Raw genomic sequence first — 20,751 nt, forward strand, 5'->3', positions numbered from 1 at the left:
GATTTACTAACATATATTATACCTGCATTTTTCATTATTTGGTGAGGGGAGAGTCAGTATGGTGTAGTTGTTAGTGAGTACCTGACTAGGGAGCTGGGAGAGGCAAATTCAGATTATTATTATAGCTCATTACCTGCTTTTCCCATGGGGGGGGGTTTAAAACAATTTAATATTAAAACACATGAAGCTTTCAGTGGTTAGCTTCGGCCAGCACCTGTGTTCACTACCTCACAGGATTGTTGTGTGGCTAAAATGGAGACGGGAGACTGAAGAAAGAAACATAGGATCCACAACTGAGTTCCTCACAGGACATTTGGCATATAATTATAAGATATAAGTAAAAATATAATCTATTATTTTGTGGTGCTTGGGGGCTAATTAAATTACAGGAAGCCGGTTCGCATCAGCCCCAGCAGAGGTGGTCAAGCAATGTGTGAGTCCAGCAAAAGCTTTGAGAGCTACCTCTCTAGTAAACAATTGTTTTACCGGTAATACTTTGCTTTATTGTAGGTATTTTAATGGAGGCCTTTAGTTCTGTAATTCCCATGGCGGTTTTACAAGAAAGCTTGTTACCAGAAAGGTGGCTGTGTTTGGGTTTTGTAGCACCAATTCAGGATTGCCCTTCGTGCCTCATAGGCATGGGCGTAGCTGAGGGGGCAGAGAGGGGCCGCTACCCCCTTAAATCAATAAAAATCAATACAAAAACATAGATAACTGAGGCTCAGCCCCCCCCAACAAAGGGCCTGCCCCCCCAAACTAAAATCCTGGCTACGCCCATGTTCAAAGGGGTTGTGGTACCTGAAAGTTTTATGCCATAATAATCATCCTTAAAGTGTCTAAGGGGTCTTTTTGTTGTTACTTCTGATTGCTTCCAACTCAGTTTTATTCCTGTTAGATGCAATGAAGTTACTGGACCTAAGTTAGTCATGTCCATTAATTTCAGTGCATTCATCCTGATTAGAATGAATTAGAATGAAACTTAGATACAACCCTAAGTTTAATATTAAATATACTGTACATTAAAAATTGCCTGCCTCCAAAGCACTTGTCAGATTAAAAATGCAGAAACACAACAATAGTAAAATGGTATGGTATGTACAATTTATGTTATTAAAGTTTCAAGAGAGGAACATGAAACTGCTTGGTCAATTTCAGAAGAACAACAAGACGTTAACATTTTAAAATTCAATGCTTTAGGGTTGTTGTTTTTTTCTCCCTAAAATTCAAGAGAGAATGGGGACCACTTGAACCTCTGTCCAGGGGGAAGAGGGGAAATTCAATAATCTGGGTGCTGCTGTTGGATTAGTCTTGTTGTAGTTAAATTTACTGTTTGTTTTTACTTTTGTTGCATGGTACATAAAATAGGATACGTTAACAAAAACAGCAGGACCATAACACAACAGTGCATATCAGTTGGTCAAATAAGTGTAAGGAGCCACATCCAGAGGGTCACACCCTTTGGGGGTGAAGTCAAACTGCTGGAGAATCACAATACCCACTGTGGCTGCAGAGGCTGATAACTCATAACTGCTGCCTCCCATCGTTATTTCTGCTCTGTTAGCAGCACCAAAATGACCTCTCCGGTGCACAAACCTAGGCAATGTATGGAGGTCCTGGGCTGCCCAGATGACAAGATCCCCTCTCTTGGCTTCACTGATGTGGTCCAAAGGAAAACAGAGCAGTACATTTGGCTCTAGCTTAGCCGCAGGAGCCTTGCTATTATTGAGAGGGTGCTTTTCATTCATGAACAGTTAATCAATAGCTGCAGAACATATGGGGACAGTAATAATCTTAATAGGAAGTTCTTTCACTTTTAATGAGCAGTACATCATAGCTCAATTGGTAGAGCATGAGACTCTTAATCTCAGGGTTATGGGTTCTAGCCCCATATTGGGTGAAAGATTCCTGCACTGCAGGGGGTTGTACTAGAACAGGCATCCCCAAACTGCGGCCCTCCAGATGTTTTGGCCTACAACTCCCATGATCCCTAGCTAACAGGACCAGTGGTCGGGGAAGATGGGAATTGTAGTCCAAAACATCTGGAGGGCCGAAGTTTGGGGATGCCTGTACCAGAACATCTTCGTGGTTCCTTCCAGCTCTTCAGTTCTGTGGTTCAGTGATAATACTGATCCTTCCTGGGATCTAGTGAGATTTAGGGTAGCTGCCACTGTTTTTTTTCTGGTAGAGCTGCCATGCAGAAATTCAACCGATACAGCCTTCCATCCAGCTGGGAGGTTTAGGGAGGTTTTAAAATGTCACAGTTGTTGATGTACCTCTGTTCAGATTCGCACAATAGTTCTGAAATAATATTACATTTATGTGAGTGCTACAAATCCCTGTAAAACTATCACTGACCACAGTCTTTCCCTTTTATGTATTTCCTACCATGCTTGTTCTTACAAAGCAGCTTTCAGTTGCGCTGCTTTTGTGTCAGCATGGGTGTCATTTGGTGGTGGTTTTATTTTGCCACTAAAATTGGTTTCTTCCACAATTGCTCCTGACTGCATTAATAGCCTCTTTAAGTCAGAGTGGGGAACCTCGGGTCTTAGGACCAAATGCAGCAGCAAACCGCAAGTCCTCTCTCTGGTCTTCAGGACTCCCCCCAGGCCTCTCTTTCTCCTTTCCTGATGATTTTGCCTGGTTGGAATGTGCCCTTGAATTGTGATAATAATGCCTTGTCCTTGTCTGGCTGGAGAGAAGTGTCTCTCTTGGTGTAGAAACCTCTGGCATTTGCATGGCTGGAATGTAGCCTACTGCACAAAATTAAGAGCTGCACCCATTGCTTTGCATCTTTTGGGCTTTAGTCCTGACCACCACTGGCATGTAGTCCCTAGAAGGTTCCTGAAAATGAACTTCTACCACTGTTTAAGTAAAGGATTTTCTAGATCAGCTAACAATGATAAAAACAGAGGTGCTTAAATACAATGGATGTAGCATAAACCACATTAGAACAGTAGCAGGAACAAGCTGAGCACCCCCTACCCTGGCAGAAAACAAACTATTCTGAAATGCCCTTCATCTTTCCTTGCATCAGGTTGTTTTTGTGCCTCTGTTGTGCAACTGTCTGCTTTGAACCCTCTGTTTTGCAAAATTGCACAAACTTCATCCAGCTCTGTGTGTGCATTAGTGTGTGTTCATGCTTTCAAAGTTCTGGGGAACTGCTGTGGGGCATTAACAAAGCAAACAGCGCGAAGCTCATTGAAGCAGCAGAGAGGGAAAAAACATGTAAGTGCAAAAGGGTGCTTTGACTCTGTTGGCTGTTTCTCTTTGAGGCTCAACTCCTGAGTTGTTTTGTTGTCCCATTGCCTGGATTCTTCAGCACTTCCCAAACCGATTTGAAAAGCCGATGGAGTCAGTCTGATGGAGTATTCGGAAACTTCCTGTTACGGTTGTAAGAGCTTTGTTGGCCAGTTTTTGTAAGTGTGTGTCAGGTCCATATTATATGTTGGGACCCTCCTACTCAGTAATGGGTATCTGCTTTGGTTGGCCTGATGGGTGAACTCCATCCATTCTGCTCAGTCACGTCACTCTGTGGTTTTTGTTACCATTGGCCATGGTATGTTCCTGAACATGCTCTGTGAGATGGGTATTGGGGGCACTGTGTTACAGTGGTACGGGCCCTGCCTGTGGGTCTGTGTAGAAAGTAGCAATAATATTAATAATAATTCAAACCTGGGTCTCCCATGTCCTAGACCAGCATTCTAACCACTACACCACACCGGCATTGGAAAAGTTCTCTTAGCCCCCCTAGCAGTTATGCTATGGGAAGTACATAGTAATCTATCGCCAAAGCTGTCATCTACATCGGGCATCCCCAAACTTCGGCCCTCCAGATGTTTTGGACTACAGTTCCCATCATCCCTGACCACTGGTCCTGTTAGCTAGGGATCATGGGAGTTGTAGGCCAAAACATCTGGAGGGCCGCAGTTTGGGGATGCCTGATCTACATGAAGCTGTTGGGAGCTTTATACATAGGGCTGCCTCTGAAGACGGTTCAGAAACTTCAGCTAGTGCAGAACTGCTCACCGGGACAAGATGGTTTGCACATATTATACCGATCCTAGTCCAGTTGGACTGGCTACCAGTTAGTTCCAGGCCCAATTCAAAGTTCTGGTTTGCCAGCTCGGGAAAGAGGGGTCGAGGAAGTCAGTATTGGTAATAACTATGATTATTAAATTAGAATGTTTATTTTTTCTTTTTTCTTTTCTTTTTTCTATTTTTCACTTCTTTTCCTCTATGGATTGTTCTTTTTTGGGGGTGTGTGTGTTTTTTTTCCTTATTTTTTATTTTTTTATTATTTTTTGTCGTCTTTTTTATTGGCAATGTAAAAAAATTTTTTCTTCTGTATTGTATATGGAAAAACTGTTCAATAAATATTTTTTTTTTAAAAAAACAAAGTTCTGGTTTGCCTATGGTGCCTTAAATGGCTCAGGACTTCAGTATCTCAGGGATCGCCTCTCTCCATATGAACCTACCTGGATCCTGACCACAATTCAGACGCCTCCATTCTGCCAAGGGGAGAGAAGGGAAAATCTGGTGGAGTGGCAGCTGGGACCATATAACACCAGTCCTGAAAGACCTATTGTACATTGGTTCCCAGTACATTTCCAAGCACAATTTAAAGCAGGGGTCAGCAAACTTTTTCAGCAGGGGGCCAGTCCATTGTCCCTCAGACCTTGTGGGGGGCCGGACTATATTTTTTTTAAAAATGAACGAATTCCTATGCCCCACAAATAACCCAGAGATGCATTTTAAATAAAAGGGCACATTCTACTCATGTAAAAACATGCTGATTCCGGACCGTCCGCGGGCTGGGTTGAGAAGGCGATTGGGCCGCATCTGGCCCCTGGGCCTTAGTTTGGAGACCCCTGATTTAAAGTGTTGGTGCTGACCTTTTGAAGCCCTAAACGGCCTCGGCCCAGTATACCTGAAGGAGCGTCTCCACCCCCATTGTTCAGCCCAGACACTGAGATCCGGCTCTGAGGGCCTTCTGGCGGTTCCCTCACTGCGAGAAGCTAAGTTACAGGGGACCAGGCAGAGGGTCTTCTCCGTAGTGTCGCCCGCCCCGTGGAATGCCCTCCCATCAGATGTTAAAGAGATAAACAACTATCTGAAGTTTAGAAGACATCTAGAGAAAGCAGTTTTTAATGACTGATGTTTTAATCTATTTTTAATCTTTGTTGGAAGCTGCCCAGAGTGGCTGGGGAAACCCAGCCAGATGAGCGGGGTATTCATCATCATCATCATCATCTTCTTCTTCTGAGGCCCTTTCCTCCTGGAAAGGTGAGCAGTGTTTCCCAAACTTGGGTCTCCAGCTGTTTTTGGACCACAATTCCCTTCATCCCTAGCTAACAGGATGAGTGGTCAGAGATTATAGGAATTGTCATCCAAAAACAGCTGGAGATCCAAGCTTGGAGAACACTTGTCTGGAGGGTGGCCACACGAGAGCAGCCTTTTCTGTGGTGGGTCCCTGTTTGTGGGATGCTCTCCCCAGGGAGGCTCGCCTGGCTAGATGGATCAGTGGTTCTGGCTCAGTCTAAGGCAGCTTCCTCTGCTACTAAGTCAGACCATTGGTCTCTTTAACTCAGTATTGCCTACATTGACTACGTAGCAGTGGATCTCCAGGGTTTCAGGCCAAGGGTCTTTTCCTAGCCCTTCCTGAAGACACCAGGGATTAAACCTGGGACTTTATGCAGGCAAGGCACGTGCTCCAACACTGAGCTGTGGTCTCTTTCAAAAAATGTTTTCTTTCCAAGGTTTAAGTCCTCACAGGGTGAGTCCAGGGACGTAGAAAGATGCCTTATACAGAGACAGGCTTAGCTCAGTACTCTCTACGCTGACTAGCAGTGACTCCTGGGTTTCAGATGGAAGCCTCTCCCAGCCTTACCTGGAGTAGCTACAGTCCTTCCCCAGAAGCAGCTTTCTGTGGGGAGAGGTAATAGCTTGGTGGTAAATTGAAAGCTTTACAATATCTGCAGGAAGTCCAGTGTCCAATCTCCAGCTTTAAAATTCTTTTAATTGCATTGTTTTAACCCAGAGATTTCTAAACTGTGTGTCGTGACAGGTTAGTGTGTCGGCTGCAGTGTGTAGGTATGTCATGTGAATGCTCCCCATGCTCCTCCCTGGGCTGGAAAGGGATCACAGTAGTTTAATCTCCAGTTTGCTAGTAAAACTGAATTACTGTGTCACGAAGTGATGCAAAACTGAATTATTGTGTCCCAAAAATGATGCATGTCTAAATTTGTGCGTCACCAACATGAAAAAGTTTGGAAAGTTCTGTTTTAACTTTTTGATGGGCTTTTTTTGCAGGGAAGGTTGGGATAGAAATGTAATACTGTAAATAGTTCCAAAAAAGGATCAAGGCTAGCAGGGCTGGGGTGTGTGCATGTGGGAAACTCTTCTCTCCCTGAGACTGGAGAGCTGATGCCAGCCAGAGCTGGAAGCACTGAGTTAGACGCTCACCTACCCTGTTTCTCATATTTTAAGACATACCCATAAAATAAGCCATAGCAGGATTTTTAAGCATTCAAGGAATATAAGCCATACCCCGAAAATAAGACATAGTGATAGGCGCAGCAGCAATGCCGGCCGCGGCAGGAGGAGGAGAAAAAAAAAAAGACATCCCTTGAAAATAAGCCATAGTGTGTTTTTTTGAGGAAAAAATATAAGACGTGTCTTATAATATGAGAAACACAGTACTTTTGAGAATGTGCCATTGTTGTATTTACACTGTTGGCTTTTTTATGTGTAAATAAAACCAGTCGTTACTCTTGTTGCAACAATTACATTACCAAAACAACAACAACCCTCAAATGTTTCGGAAAGCACATTCTTGCTGATATTTTAAAGAATATTGGGTTGGATCCAGGATAAGTAGATTTGCTAGTACAGTGGTACCTCTACTTACGAATAACTCTACTTACGAATGTTTCTACTTACGAATGGAGCTCCGTCCGCCATCTTGGATGCGGTTTAGATAGGATTTTTTCTACTTACGAATTTTTAGATAGGGTTGCTTCTACAGTACTTACGAATTTTTTCTCCCAATGCATTCCTATGGGATTTGACTTACAATTTTTTTCGACTTACGAATGTGCGTTCGGAACGCATTAAATTCGTAAGTAGAGGTACCACTGTACTGTAGTTCCACTGTTGAGGGCAGTAATGTTTCTTCTTTGGCAATCCCTCATAGCAGAGTAAGATTGTCTTCCATGAACACGGTCTTAACATTGAGTCTGTAAGTGACTGTGGAGGCCAATTCTGGATCCACAAGTCTTTCCACAGTGGGGACATAGGTTTCCGGGCGGGAGTTGATCATGGCGGGGGTTTGCCAAGTGTGCCTTCCTCTTAGCACACTTCTCTCTTTCATCCTGAGTTCAAGTGTCTTCATAGACCATGACACTTTGGGTAAAGGCTGTCCTCCAGTTGGAGCGCTTGCAGGCCAGTGTTTCCTAGTTGTCAGTGTTTATCCTACATTTTTAAAGAATTGCTTTGAGAGAATCTTTAAACCCTCTTGTTGATCACCAGCATTACGTTTTCCATTTTTAAGTTTGGAATAGAGCAGTTGCTTTGGAAGATGATAATCAGGCATCCGAACAGCATGACCAGTCCAACGAAGATGATGTTGAAAAAGAATTGCTTTGACACTGGTGATCATTGCTTCTTCCAGTACACTGGCATTAGTTCCCCTGTCTTCCCAAGTGATGTGTAACATTTTTTGGAGACACCGAAAAATTTCTGAATACAGTGGTACCTCGACTTACGAATGACTCAACTTACGAAGGTTTTGAGTTACAGCGTGAATTGGATTTTTTCGACTTATGAATGTTTAGATAGGATTTTTTCGACTGACGGTTTTTTTCGCCAATGCATTCCTATGGGATTCGACTTACGATTTTTTCGACTTACGAATGTGCGTTCGGAACGCATTAAATTCGTAAGTCGAGGGACCACTGTACCAGACACAGCTGGTTACTGAATACCAGTTGCTGGAAACCACAGAAGGGGAGGCAGTGCTCTTGTGCTCGGGTCCTGTTTGCAAGTTTCCCTTTGGGGCATCTGTTTGGCCATAGTGAGAACAGGCTGCTTGACTAGATGGAACACTGCCCTGACCCAGCAGGCTCTTCATACGTCCTTATGGATACAACCTGTAATCTTTAACATACTGTATGCATATGGTCAAAGTGCAGGGCAGTCCCTGAGAGCATAGAAATAACTGGTTCATAATCCGCTCTCCGTCTTCTTTCTCTCTTTGCAGTGAGTCTGAAATCTTGCACCATGACAAGCAGTACGAACCTTTCTACTCGTCCTTTGTCGCCCTTGCGACGCACTATATCACCACAGTGTGTGGACTGGGTGAGTGTCCAGAGTGTGAGTTTTGACGTTCTGCTTGAGCCATCATGCCTTCTCCCCTTGTTCTTACCAACAGATGTCTCTTTCCCTCAATGGCTTGTAATTTATAAGGCAAACGGGGCTAGTCAGGGAAGGGGAGGTTTGCAAACCAGAAATGAACTTCCAAGGAGGGGAGACAGATCAGCAAATGGTAAATCGGTTTCTTTGAATGATCTGACATCTTTGGCTTTTTAGTACCTAGAAATCAGCTGCAATCTGTGGCAGCTGCCTGCAAAGTCCTGATTGAATTTTCCCTGCTGCGACTTGAAAACCCAGATGAGGCTTGTGCCGTTTCACAGGTGAGAGGAGAAGCCTTTCTCATAGTGTATGAGAATGTGTGTATGCATGGGTATAGTTTAATAGTAGAGCCTATGCTATGCATCCAGAAGTTCCCAAGGCTTGACTTAAACCAGGGATGCAAAGCTTTTTTGCTCCCTTGCCTACCCTGAATGTTGCTGGACTCCCAACTCCCGTCTTCCTCAACCATCAGCCCTAGCCAGTGTTGTAAATAGTCAGGGATGAGAGTTGCAGTCCCAAAGCACCTGGAGGGCATCAGGGTGGCGAATGCTAGTCTAGAGGAACACCTTGTCCACCGACCCCTTTGCATGTTGCATCTCTGCAGCCCAGAAGGAAGGCTCAACAATACATGAACTGGGATTTTATTTAACTGGAGTTGCCAGGCATTGAACAGTTGGGGAAGGCTGGGGTAGAGAATATATGGGATTAGATGGTCCTGTTTCCTTACTGTGTAGAAAGTATTGCATATTGCAGCATGCTGCAGAGTGTGTGCAGATTAGACCACACAGATGGAATCACTGAAAAGACACAAAGAGAGCTTTGCAAGGTTATTAACAACTGCCCAAATATACATCTTGCAGCCATCCATAGCTGCCAAGTTATCCCTTTTTTTAAGGGATTTTCCTTTATGCTGAATAGGCTTCCTCGCAAGAAAAGGGAAAACTTGGCAGCTATGCAGCCATCCCTTCTACAGTGGATAGTTTCTGTAACCATCACTCATCTACCCACAGGGGGCAGAGTAGGGTACATACAGCACATTATGTACCATTCACAATTGCTGACACATGCAATATGTTAAAGAAAAAGAAACACTGTAATCACCTTATTCGGCTAATTATAATGACTTATCAGCACCTGCTACACAGCTGCAAAAACTAGGTCAGGATATGCACCCTGGCTTTTAAAGTGGTACACATCCTGTGGGACAATAATGAACCCTAATATTTAAGCAAGATATTCAACAGAGAGCTTCAAATGTACAACATAGCCTTGCAAACTGCAGCATGATGACAGTCTTACATTTTTGGCATACAGAAAGATAGCCTTGATGGTGTGGTACCACTAGGCCCATTTCCACTTACCTGTTAAGTTAAACTTTTGTTAAGCCGGATGAATGTCTATGTCATGGTTGCCTACTTTGTATTGCTTTTAAAATGCATTTGCTGTTGTTTTCTGTGCTGTTTTTATTGTATTGTGTACGTCACCTTGAGATATATGTGCGAGATAATTAATAAATAATAGTAATAACTGGGACACCATAAAAATTCTGCTGCCCGTGTTTACTGAAATACCACCAAAGCATGTCCTCTCATCTGCCTTGACCTTTGAAGTTGTCTCTGTCTCTTTCTCTTTAGAAACACCTGATCCTGCTGATCAAGGGCCTGTGTACTGGCTGCAGCCGCCTTGACAGAACCGAAATCATCACATTCACAGCGATGATGAAGTCAGCCAAACTACCCCAAACAGTGAAGACCCTCTCTGATGGTGAGAACTGCAGTATGGTGTAGCGGTTAGAGTGTTGAACTGGGACCTGTGAGGCTAGGGTTCAAATCCCCACTCATCCACGTTACGCTACATTAAGCTCACTTGGCCATTTCTCATCCTCGCCTACCTTGCTAGGTTGTTGTGAGGATGAATTGGTTAGGGACAGGGAGAAGTCTTAATGCTGTCTTGAGCTCCTTGGAGGACAGGTGGGATATCAAATGAAATAAATAGGTAAGCTTTGCTGTGGGCTCTCTGGTGCTGAACGTGACCAGACGGATCACATTCAGCCTTTCTGTTCCTGAAGCAAGGGCTGAATTAATGTGTTTTCCTCTTTCCCTTCTGCAGTGGAGGATCAGAAAGAGCTGGCATCTCCAGTCAGCCCCGAACTGCGACAGAAGGAAGTGCAAATGAACTTCCTCAACCAGCTGACGTCTGTCTTTAATCCCAGAGTGGCAACCTCTCCAATCCTGCCACAGACTCAGGTGTGTATGGAAGCCTGGAGGCTCCCTCTGTCCAGTGACAACAGTTCAAGTGAAAGGAGCTGGGGATGGGCTGCAGCTTAGTGGAAGGGCACCTGCTTTGCTTGCAGAAAGTGCTAGGTTCACTCCCTAGTAGCATCCCTTGGTAGGGCTGGAAAAGACTGCCGGAGGGCTGCTGCCAGTCATTGGAGACAGCCCTGAGCCAGTGGTCTGATTTAGTGCAAGATAGCTTCCTGTGTCTTAAGGCAGTGATTCCCAAACTTGCTCAAGGTTCTTGGCAGACCGTTCTGCCTGTTGTGGCAACTGTAATGTGCAGCGCTAGGTTTTGTCTGATTTTTTTTATTGTGTTTTTATTGCTTCTTTTATTTCCTGCATCACTTTCCATTGCACAGAATTCAAATTGTAATACAGTACAAACGCACTATGTAAATGTGGAACGGCACCCTTTTTTCTCCTCAGGGGGAAGGTGAAAGTGACGACCAGACGTCCACCGACCAAGCCTCTGCAGCCAAGACGAAGAGCATATTCATTGCTCAGAACGTGGCCAGCTTGCAAGAACTTGGTAGGGAGAGGATTTAATGCTCATGACTCAAGCGAGCGATCTTAAAAGAAAGGAAGGGGGGAAGTAGGAAGTTGGGTTTCCCTAGCTCTATAACATTTCCATCGGCTGAGGCTGACTATTGTTGAACACCAGTTGCTGGGGGGTGGGCAGGGAAAGGGTTATTGCCTTCACACCCTGCTAGTATTCCTCCTGGAGCCGTCTGATTGGCCACTGTGGGAAGAAACAGGAGGCAGGGCGAGATGGATGAAGGGATGGCGGGATGGCTCAGTTGATATAGACCATGAGACTCTTAATCTCAGGGTCATGGGTTTGAGCCCCACTTTGAGTGAAAGATTCCTGTATTGTAGGAGGTGGAACTAGATCAGTGTTTCTCAACCAGTGTGCCTCCAGATGTTTTGGGACTACAACTCCCATCATTCCTGACCACTGGTCTTGCTAGCTAGGGATGATGGGAGTTGTAGTCCCAAAACATCTGGAGGCACACTGGTTGAGAAACACTGAACTAGATGACCCCCGTGGTCCCTTCCAACTCTACAGTTCTATGAAAAGGAATTGGTCTGATCCAGCAGGGCTCTTTTTGTGTGTGTCACACTCCTTGCCTTTCTTCTTAACAGGTGGCTCCGAGAAGCTGCTGCGGGTCTGCCTGAACCTCCCTTACTTCCTGCGCTACATAAACCGCTTCCAGGACGCTGTGTCCGCTAATTCCTTTTTCATCATGCCAGCCACTGTAGCTGATGCCACTGCAGTCCGTAACGGGTAAAGAGAGCTCCCTTTTTTATGTTCTCTTCTTCCCACACCTTCCAATCACCCAGTTTGGATTGGACGTTGCCAGATGGTCCTGGCTTACATCTGTTCAATGCTGGGTTTCAGCACCAGGGGGCCACTGATTGCCCTGCCTTGGCGAGTCCCAAGCTACCCTTCCAATACTGTCAACCTTCTTTCTGCAGGTTCCATTCGCTGGTGATTGACGTGACCATGGCCTTGGATACTCTCTCCCTCCCTGTTCTGGAGCCTCTTACTCCCACAAGGCTGCAGGACGTCACTGTTCTGGCTCTTAGCTGCCTCTATGCAGGTGAGCACTTGCCTGACAGTAACATAATGAAACTGAACTTGGCACATATTGCCATTCTGATCTCAGAGTGAAAGGATGGACCTCTTCTCTTCTCCTTATGCCCCTCCTGTTCTGATTAAGTTCCCCCTTTGTTGAATTTTAGATTGCAAGCTTCTCTGGGCATGGGCCTACCCTCTTCTGCTTTGTCAAGTGATGTGCACGTCAAATGGCGTTGCATCAACCGAATAGTAACAATGGGTTGTACCTAGTTAGTTCTACTCAGAGTAGACCCATTGAATTTACCAAACATGATTAACTTGGGTTGATTAGTTTCATAGGGTATAACAGTCCATTTAAATTAGTGGATGTGACTAACTTAATTCCACTGCATCTATGCCAGCCTCATACCCTCCAGGTGTTTTGGACCACAAGTCGCAGCAGGGGCTGATGGGAGTTGTAGTCCAAAGCCTCTGGAGGGCAGCAGGCTGCTGAAGGCTGGTTTGTGCTGAGTCTAGTTTAGTTGAATACAGCCCAGTTACGGTGCCTACCTGGTTTGTGCTTTGGAAACTTGTTTCTCAGTAGGAACTCTATAGAGAAGCACTGACAGTTAAAAAGAGGTTTCCTCAATTTGCGATTGGGGACACTTCTTCTTGCCCCCACCCTGCCCAGACTTATTATGGGATGTAGCTTACAGCGCCAGGCGAGGCTCTGCCTGACACCGAGATCCTCTCTTTCTCTCTCCACCCAGGTGTGAGTGTTGCGACCTGCATGGCCATCCTGCATGTAGGCAGCACCCAGCAGGTCCGAACTGGCTCCACAAGTTCAAAAGAAGAAGACTATGAAAACGATGCAGCCACCATCGTGCAGAAATGTGTAAGTGGGATGGCTGGATGCTTAGGGGAATCCCTCTTTGTGTGTGTCCAGAAGGGAAGATACAGTGTTGAAATTGCAACTCAAAGGGGTTTTGTTTTTTGTTTTGGTATACATGCATGTATAAATGGCAGCTTTTCATTAAGTCCTGAAATCTCTTGTTTCCGTCTGTGTCTGCAGCTTGAAATCTATGATATGATTGGGCAGGCCATCAGCAGCTCACGCCGTGCAGGTGGGGAGGTAAGGGTAATAACCTCCAAGCAGAACTCCTTTCTCTTGGCAACTTTGCCCCATATGGATGGGCTGGAATGAAACGTTATTTGTTTTTGTTTTTGCAAGGTTTATATGTAAGCACTTGATTGTAATAAGGCCTCAAAGCAGTTTACCAAAAGTAGTAGTTTGTTGTTGTTTATTACACTTATTAGTTGCTTTTTGAAAAAATAACTCAAAGCAGCTTATAATAAGTAACACCTACATCAAAAGCAGTGAAAAACACAACAGAGGGGGGAATCTTAAAACACATTCAAATTTTTAAAAAGCAGGATTGAAACATCCCGCTCTACCCACTGAAAGAAAAGAATGAAACAAAATAAGTATTAATTAAAAAGTAGTTAGAAACTATTACTTAAAACTATAAAAAATAATTAAAATGAACAATAAGCTGAAAACCAGAATAAAACAACATTCTGCACGTCTGAGTAGGCTTTGCCTAAAAAGGGGGGGTTTTAGTAGGTGCTGGAAGCAGTACAGTGAAAGCACCTGCCTGGTGTCAACAGGCAGGGAGTTCCGAAGTGTAGGTGTTGCTACACTAAAATATTGATTTCTTACAAACATGGAAACAAACATGGAATGAATATTATGTGGCAGCTGTAATAGTGCTTGTTTTGCAGATCAAAGTGGTTGTGGGGTTAAACATAGGTTTGTATGTGTTCTCACTCTTTTTTTCCTCTTTCCTGGGATGCCAGCACTACCAGAACTTCCAGCTGCTTGGCGCCTGGTGTCTGCTGAACAGCCTGTTTCTCATCTTGAACCTCAGCCCCACAGCCCTGGCTGATAAGGGGAAGGAGAAAGATCCCCTGGCAGCCCTCCGGGTACGGGACATCATTGCTCGTTCCAAAGAGGGAGTGGGATCCCCCAAGCTGGGGCCTGGGAAAGGGTAAGTTTGGTATCAATCAAGAGAGTAACGTCAGGGTCTCCCCCCCCTTCCTGTATCTTAGATGGAAAAGCTCTTGGGTTCTTAAAATGCTTCCTTTTTCTCTTCTCCATAGGCACCAGGGTTTTGGCGTCCTGTCTGTTGTCCTTGCCAACCATGCCATTAAGCTGCTCACTTCCCTCTTCCAAGACCTGCAAGTTGAAGCTCTTCACAAGGTGAGTGAGAGAGAGAGACAACTCGGATCAGGGTTCTGTTGGGTTCTGTTTTCCGAACATGACAAAATAACACAGCTTTGACCCTCCGTCCTCCAGGGCTGGGAGACCGATGGCCCCCCAGCTGTGCTGAACATCATGGCCCAGAGCACTTCGATTCAGCGAATCCAACGGTTGATTGACTCTGTGCCCCTCACCAACTTGCTCCTGACTTTGCTGTCGACCTCGTACAGAAAGGTATTTACGGGCCCCTTAGGCTTCCTTCAACCTGGAGGTCTAGAAACTCGCTAGATTTTTTACACCATTTGTAAAAGTCATCTTTGAAGCCTAAGCTTTTAAGCTTTGCGGAAAGCAGCTGATCTGGTCTGGTCTTTCTTCTTCCTCCCACCCCACCCCGGTGACCCAAACTTTCAGGCTTGTGTTCTTCAGCGACAACGAAAGGGTTCCATGAGCAGCGACGTGAGCGCTTCCACAGACTCCAACACTTACTACGAGGATGATTTCAGCAGCACCGAAGACAGCAGCCAGGGTGCGTGCAAAACAGGGGAGGCCTGGGGATTTGTATTTCATGGTGGCAGCAGTAGACGCAGTAGAGGACCCTTAATTGCATGTTACGCGCTCGTCTCTTAAACAATCTCTGTGTTTACTTCGGATTTTTTCCCTAGATGACGACAGCGAGCCCATCCTTGGGCAGTGGTTCGAGGAGACCATTTCTCCCAGCAAAGAGAAAGTGGCCCCTCCTCCGCCACCCCCGCCCCCGCCCCTGGAGAGCTCCCCTCGAGTGAAGAGCCCCAACAAGCAGGCCGCTGGAGAAAACGGGAACATCTTGGCCAGTCGCAAAGATCCAGAACTGGTGTGTGGTGGGAACTTTCTAGGGTTGTGTCCAGCTGGTTTTGCTCAGAGTAGACCCATTGAAATCAGTGGCACATAGCTGAACCATGAGACTTGTCCCCACAAGAGGCAGTGATGGCCACCACATTCACGGAGGACCCAAAGATTGTACTGTTTCTTTATTTTGAAGACTACACACAAATACTCACACCGGTTACTGCAATTTGCAGTATAAAAGGTGCCCTTTACACAATGGCTTTCAATAAGGAGTACATGGGGCAGGGAGGTGTGTATGGGGTGGTCTGGGGGACAGTCCTGACGACCATATTCAATACCTGTTGGCCTTTGGAAGCAAAAAAACCTTGGGCCTTCTGTTTTTGAACACAAAAAGTGAATTTTTGGGATGTGACTGGGATCTGTGAGAAAGCACAGCTGATTACCATATTGGCCTGAATATAAGCCTCACTTTCCCTCCAAATTCTGACTGTGAAAAGTTAAAGTGCGGCTTATATTCGTGACCATTTGAATAGTCAAACAGCGCCAGGAGCGCGGCAAAGCGGCGCCCACCCTGTGCGTAGTCCCTCATCCTCTCCTCCAAGGCCGGGAAGGGAGAGAGCAAGGAAGGGGAAAGGCCGCTGGCAACACAGCACGCCCCCCCCCCCAAGTATGCAGCCAGGAGCCATGAGGAATGGAGCGGCTTCTCCCCAATTTTAAAGGTGTGGCTTATATTCTGGCCAATACGGTATTATCCTTCTGGTTCCGTTCCAGTTTCTGTTTGGCTCATGCATCGTTCTCTCCTGTCTCCTCTTCACCTTTGACTTCTAGTTCTTAAACTTGGCCTCCAATATCCTGAACTTTGTGACTTCCTCCATGCTGGACTCCAGAAATAATTTCATACGCAACTACCTGAGCGTCTCGCTGACAGAGCAGCACATGGCCACGCTGGCCTGCATCATCAAGGAAGTGGACAAGGACGGGATCAAAGGTTGGGGAGCAAGTACTTTCTCTCTCTACCCCCTGCCATTCTAGCCTAGTGTCTTTGCTTGAGACCCTGGAGGGGAAATTGAGTTAGATCAGGGATGGGGAACCTTAGGCCTTCACAATCCTGCTTTGCATCCTCCTTGAATGGTTTTTTCCTGGCTGGAATGTCTACTTGAGCTCTGATGATGTTTCTGGCTTGCCTAGATGGAAGGTAAGAGAGGTGTGTGTGTAGAAAACTAGCAAAGTAAAATTTACCTTTGTTGCCCCACCCATTTTTGCCTCTGGCCCCGCCCACCACTGGCATGTGGCCCCCAGAAAGCTACCCACAGGGGAATGTGGCCCTTGGGTTGAATAAAAGGTTTCCCCATCCCTGAATTCGATGGATCACTGGTTTTGACATGGTCCAGCCAGCTTCATATTTTCATAGGGAATGTCTCTAGCTGTCTCTGAACCTGGCAGATGTGAGTTGATTGTTGTAAGGACACAATTGTACACAAGCAGGAGACTTGCAGCTGCCCCTAGAAGCGGCAGCCCTGCGTCTCTACTGCTGGAGAAAGAGGGACATGGGGGGGGGCATCTTTGGTGGCGTCTTTCGTCACTTAAAAGTTCTGGCTGAAGATCAAAGATGGACAAGTACAATCGTTAGGAAAGTGCATCCTTCTGACACCACCTCAACCAAGAGGTTCCGTTTAGCTACGCCGGGTTTCTGTTTATTTTGTGTGAAGTGGTGGAATCCTGAGATAACCAGCTGACTCTGACCTTTGTTATAGGTACCACAGAGGAGGAGGAATTTGCTGCTGCACTGTATCACTTCAATCACTCCTTGGTGACCTCGGACCTCCAGTCCCCCACTTTGCAAGTGAGTCTTGCATTGCTTGTGAGGCTAGTAATAAGAAGAATCTAGGGGGGCCCACACCTCTTAGGAAAGCCAGGGCCCAGAAGTTTAGATATTAGCATGGGGGAATGGTGGGGTGGTGTTAATGTCTGAAAATTTAATGGCCAAGTTGAATCTACAACAGAGTTATGGAGCCATCTGTGGCCTTCCAGGAATCATTGGACTTCAGCTCCCTCAGCAGCCAGTATGGTCCAGTGGTCAAGGACAATGATAGGAGTTGTGTCTTGGCTGGAAAAAAGTTGTTGAGAGTCAAAAGGGAAGAGCATAGCTCAGGGGTCCCCAGACTACGGTCTGGGGGCCGGATGCGGCCCAATTGGCCTGCCAATCCGGCCCGCGACGGCCCCCGCCGCCCGCTGCCGCCCGCTCTTACGGCGCGCAGCGTGGCAGCGCTCTTCCGGGTCAGGAAAAAAGCGCCGAAAATCCGTTGTGCGCATGCGTATGGGCCTCTCCCGACCCGGAAGAGGTCATTTCTGGTGCACTTCCGGGACTTTTTCCACCCTGGAAGCGCGCCAGCGCGCACTCCCCCGCCCGCCGGCCCGCACAGGCGCGCGCTCCCCCGTCCTCCGGCCCACTGCGCGATCGGCGCGGTGGGAACCGGCCCAAACGCCGGTAAGTCTGGGGACCCCTGGCATAGCTCATCTGCTTTGCATGCAGAAGGTTACAGGTTCAATCCACAGCATCTTCCGTATTTGTAAGAACTGAATCTTTTAGTGTGGCAGCACCTACGTTTTGGAACTCCCTGCTTCTTGATACCAGGCAGCTGCCTTCACCATACTCTTTTTGGCCCCTGCTAGAAACATTCTTGTTTAGAAAGCTGATGTGAGTTTTTAAATCTGTTTTTAGGTTATTGTCATTTTAACTTTCTATAGTGTTAAATTATTGTTAGTTTTTCTTACTGATACCGTAGCTTGGTTGTGTTACCTTTTTTGTAAACTGCTTTGAGGGTGGTTGTTGTTGTTGTTTGTTTGTTTTTAACAATTGAGGAGTGTATAAATTTTATGAAGTAAAGAAAAACAACAACCCTGGAGAGCCACTGTTAATCAGTATAGTCAATGGTCTGGCTCAAAATAAGGGAGCTTCATATCCTATTTCTCCGAAAATAAGACGTAGCCATAAAATAAGCCGTAGCAGTATTTTTAAGCATTCAAGGAATATAAGCCATACCCCGAAAATAAGACACAGTAATAGGCGCAGCAGCAATGCCAGCCATGGCAGGAGAAGGAGGGGAAAAAAAGACATCCCCTGAAAATAAGCCATAGTGTGTGTTTTTTGAGGAAAAATAAATATAAGACGGTGTCTTATTTTCGGAGAAACATGGGTACATCCCCCAAATGGCACCTCCATGCTGACAAGGGAGTCGCCTTTTAGCAGCAGTTGTTTATTGAAGGACTTCATACAGGCGCTTATTTTTCCCCTCTTGCCAGAGCACTCTCCTGCAGCAGCTGGGTGTGGCCCCTTTCTCCGAAGGGCCCTGGCCCCTTTACATCCACCCCCAGAGCTTGTCTGTCCTCTCTCGGCTCCTCCTCATCTGGCAGCACAAAGCGAGCACCCAAGGAGACCCTGACGTGCCCGAATGCCTGAAGGTTTGGGAGAGGTGAGCAAAGGGGGTAAAGGAGAGCTGTAGTCACGGCCTTGCTGAATAAGAAACAACGGGTCTCATCAACTAGTATCGTCACTGGGATAATCCTCAACTTCCTCCCATGCCATCATGTCCCTTATATATGTTAAGATTGGAGTCCTACTTCTTAAAACGCATTGGTAGACCTTAAAGCCCCTGCTTGGTAGTTCCACCGCCCTCAGATGTTTGGGGGTGGCAGTCCAGGGGAGGGCAGCCCCAAAGCGATGGAATCTTCCCAAGTCAGCACCTTCCTTGTGTAGCTTTTGTCATATGCCAGAGTTGTACCTGGTGCTGTTGAGCTCCTTGCTTTGCTGTGACCTGTTCCCTGCTTCTTCCCTTCCCCTCTTTGGCAGGTTTGTGGGCACCCTGAAGCAGAATGCCATGCAAGGGACGCTCCCTGGCGACACTGAGGACCTGAACGTCGAGCACCTCCAGCTGCTCCTACTGATCTTCCACAGCTTCTCCGAGAAAGGCCGCCGGTCGGTCTTGACCCTCTGCATCCAGACCATCCTGGAGCTGATGGCCAACCTGGATTCGCAGCTGAGCTGCGTCCCTCTCCTCCTGGCCCGCCTCCTCTTGGTCTTCGACTACTTGCTTCACCAATATTCAAAGGTTCCGGTGTACCTGTTTGAACAGGTGAGCACTGTGGGTGGGTGCCGCTCCAGTCCTCAGGCCAGGGATTCCTTAACTCTGATTCCTGCATTGCAGCACATGGGTTGGGCTAGATGACTGTTGGGCATCCCTTCCAGCTCTATAGTTCTGTGGTTCTGTGATGAGCAACCAACTAAACTGACGTCATTCTTTGCTGCCCTCACATCTGTCCTCCTTCTGCTTGCCTTTTTAGGTGCAATACAACCTGCTCACCCCACCCATTGTTTGGGCTGGCGGGTCCCAGGATGGCAGTCGGCGAACCTCTTCTCCCCTCTACCACGGGTTCAAGGAAGTGGAAGAGAACTGGGCCAAGCACTGCTCATCAGGTGGGTCTCTTGAGTAAGCTGGTGGAGGTATGGTTTCCTTTGACGGTTAGTGGCATTAAAACAGTTCCAAGCTTATTTTAGGACTTTTCTGAATGACACAAATCTTTTTTTTTTTTGCTTTAATTCACCATGCTGGGGTGGTGGAGCTGATGAGTGTATCTTCTCTCTTCAGCTGGAAAGCCTCCACAAGATTGGCTTTAAATACAATCAGTTTACAATCTTAAGAAAACAACCCACATGGGGAAAGGGGGCAGGGAGGGAGTGGGGAGGGAAGAAAGAAACTAGGGCTGCCATTTTTTAAGCAGTTGTTCTGATAATGATCAGCTAGCACAGTTCAGGAGGTGCCTGATGGAGCTGAGCTTTGACAAAGCTGACAGAGTGAGCCCTGCTTCCCATCTCCTGTTGACGCAATCTGAGGCTTGTCCTTTTTTGGAGCTTGGAGATGTATTTGATGCTTGAGTTTCCATGCTGACTCTTCCCCCAATGCATGGCCAACCTGCGGTACAGGTGTCCCCTGCACTTACGCATGATTGACCTGCATGTAACCCCATATATGCATAGTGCCTGGAAATAAATAAATTTATTCCAACCAGAAAATGATGGGAAGAGAGCTGGAGAGTCTTCATGGCTCGCAAGGCCATGGAGCTCAAAGAGAACGCCTGTAAGGGTGGAGGAAGCCTGGAAGAGACCAGAGGCACAGCAGCCGGGCTTTGTTTGGGCCGCTCATTCTCCCCGCCTAACAGCTGATGAGCATGGTAGCACAGCAGCAGCTGCTTTTCAGCGCATCCTCCAGCCTCCAACTGGCCCCAGAGCTTCAATTCCAGTTTTGGATATTTTGGGATACAGTATTTTTGGTCTAGATGGGAGAGAGAGCGGCAGAGATGGTGTTTAATGGGTATTTAGATGATGTTCTCCACTATATGTAATTTCACATTAAATGCATGGTATC

At 46.4% G+C, this 20,751-nt stretch overlaps 1 protein-coding gene across 8 annotated transcripts in view; it reads left to right on the plus strand.

Moving 5' to 3' along the window:
- UBR4 (ubiquitin protein ligase E3 component n-recognin 4) overlaps nt 1-20,751 on the plus strand; it is a 129,911-nt gene that overhangs the window by 2,365 nt on the left and 106,795 nt on the right. For all 8 annotated transcript variants that reach the window (XM_035120583.3, XM_035120584.3, XM_035120587.3 and 5 more), the window contains exons 2-20: nt 8,258-8,355; nt 8,587-8,690; nt 10,044-10,173; nt 10,519-10,655; nt 11,112-11,214; nt 11,829-11,970; nt 12,162-12,286; nt 13,014-13,138; nt 13,316-13,375; nt 14,101-14,291; nt 14,404-14,503; nt 14,600-14,737; nt 14,915-15,029; nt 15,166-15,353; nt 16,157-16,316; nt 17,083-17,171; nt 18,632-18,801; nt 19,179-19,461; nt 19,670-19,802. In XM_035120583.3, the coding sequence (XP_034976474.3) occupies nt 8,258-8,355; nt 8,587-8,690; nt 10,044-10,173; nt 10,519-10,655; nt 11,112-11,214; nt 11,829-11,970; nt 12,162-12,286; nt 13,014-13,138; nt 13,316-13,375; nt 14,101-14,291; nt 14,404-14,503; nt 14,600-14,737; nt 14,915-15,029; nt 15,166-15,353; nt 16,157-16,316; nt 17,083-17,171; nt 18,632-18,801; nt 19,179-19,461; nt 19,670-19,802 (2,591 nt within the window). The remainder of the gene's footprint in view (nt 1-8,257; nt 8,356-8,586; nt 8,691-10,043; nt 10,174-10,518; nt 10,656-11,111; nt 11,215-11,828; nt 11,971-12,161; nt 12,287-13,013; nt 13,139-13,315; nt 13,376-14,100; nt 14,292-14,403; nt 14,504-14,599; nt 14,738-14,914; nt 15,030-15,165; nt 15,354-16,156; nt 16,317-17,082; nt 17,172-18,631; nt 18,802-19,178; nt 19,462-19,669; nt 19,803-20,751) is intronic.

Source organism: Zootoca vivipara, chromosome 6, assembly GCF_965207765.1.
Source record: "Zootoca vivipara chromosome 6, rZooViv2.hap1.1, whole genome shotgun sequence".
Taxonomy (NCBI): domain Eukaryota; kingdom Metazoa; phylum Chordata; class Lepidosauria; order Squamata; family Lacertidae; genus Zootoca; species Zootoca vivipara.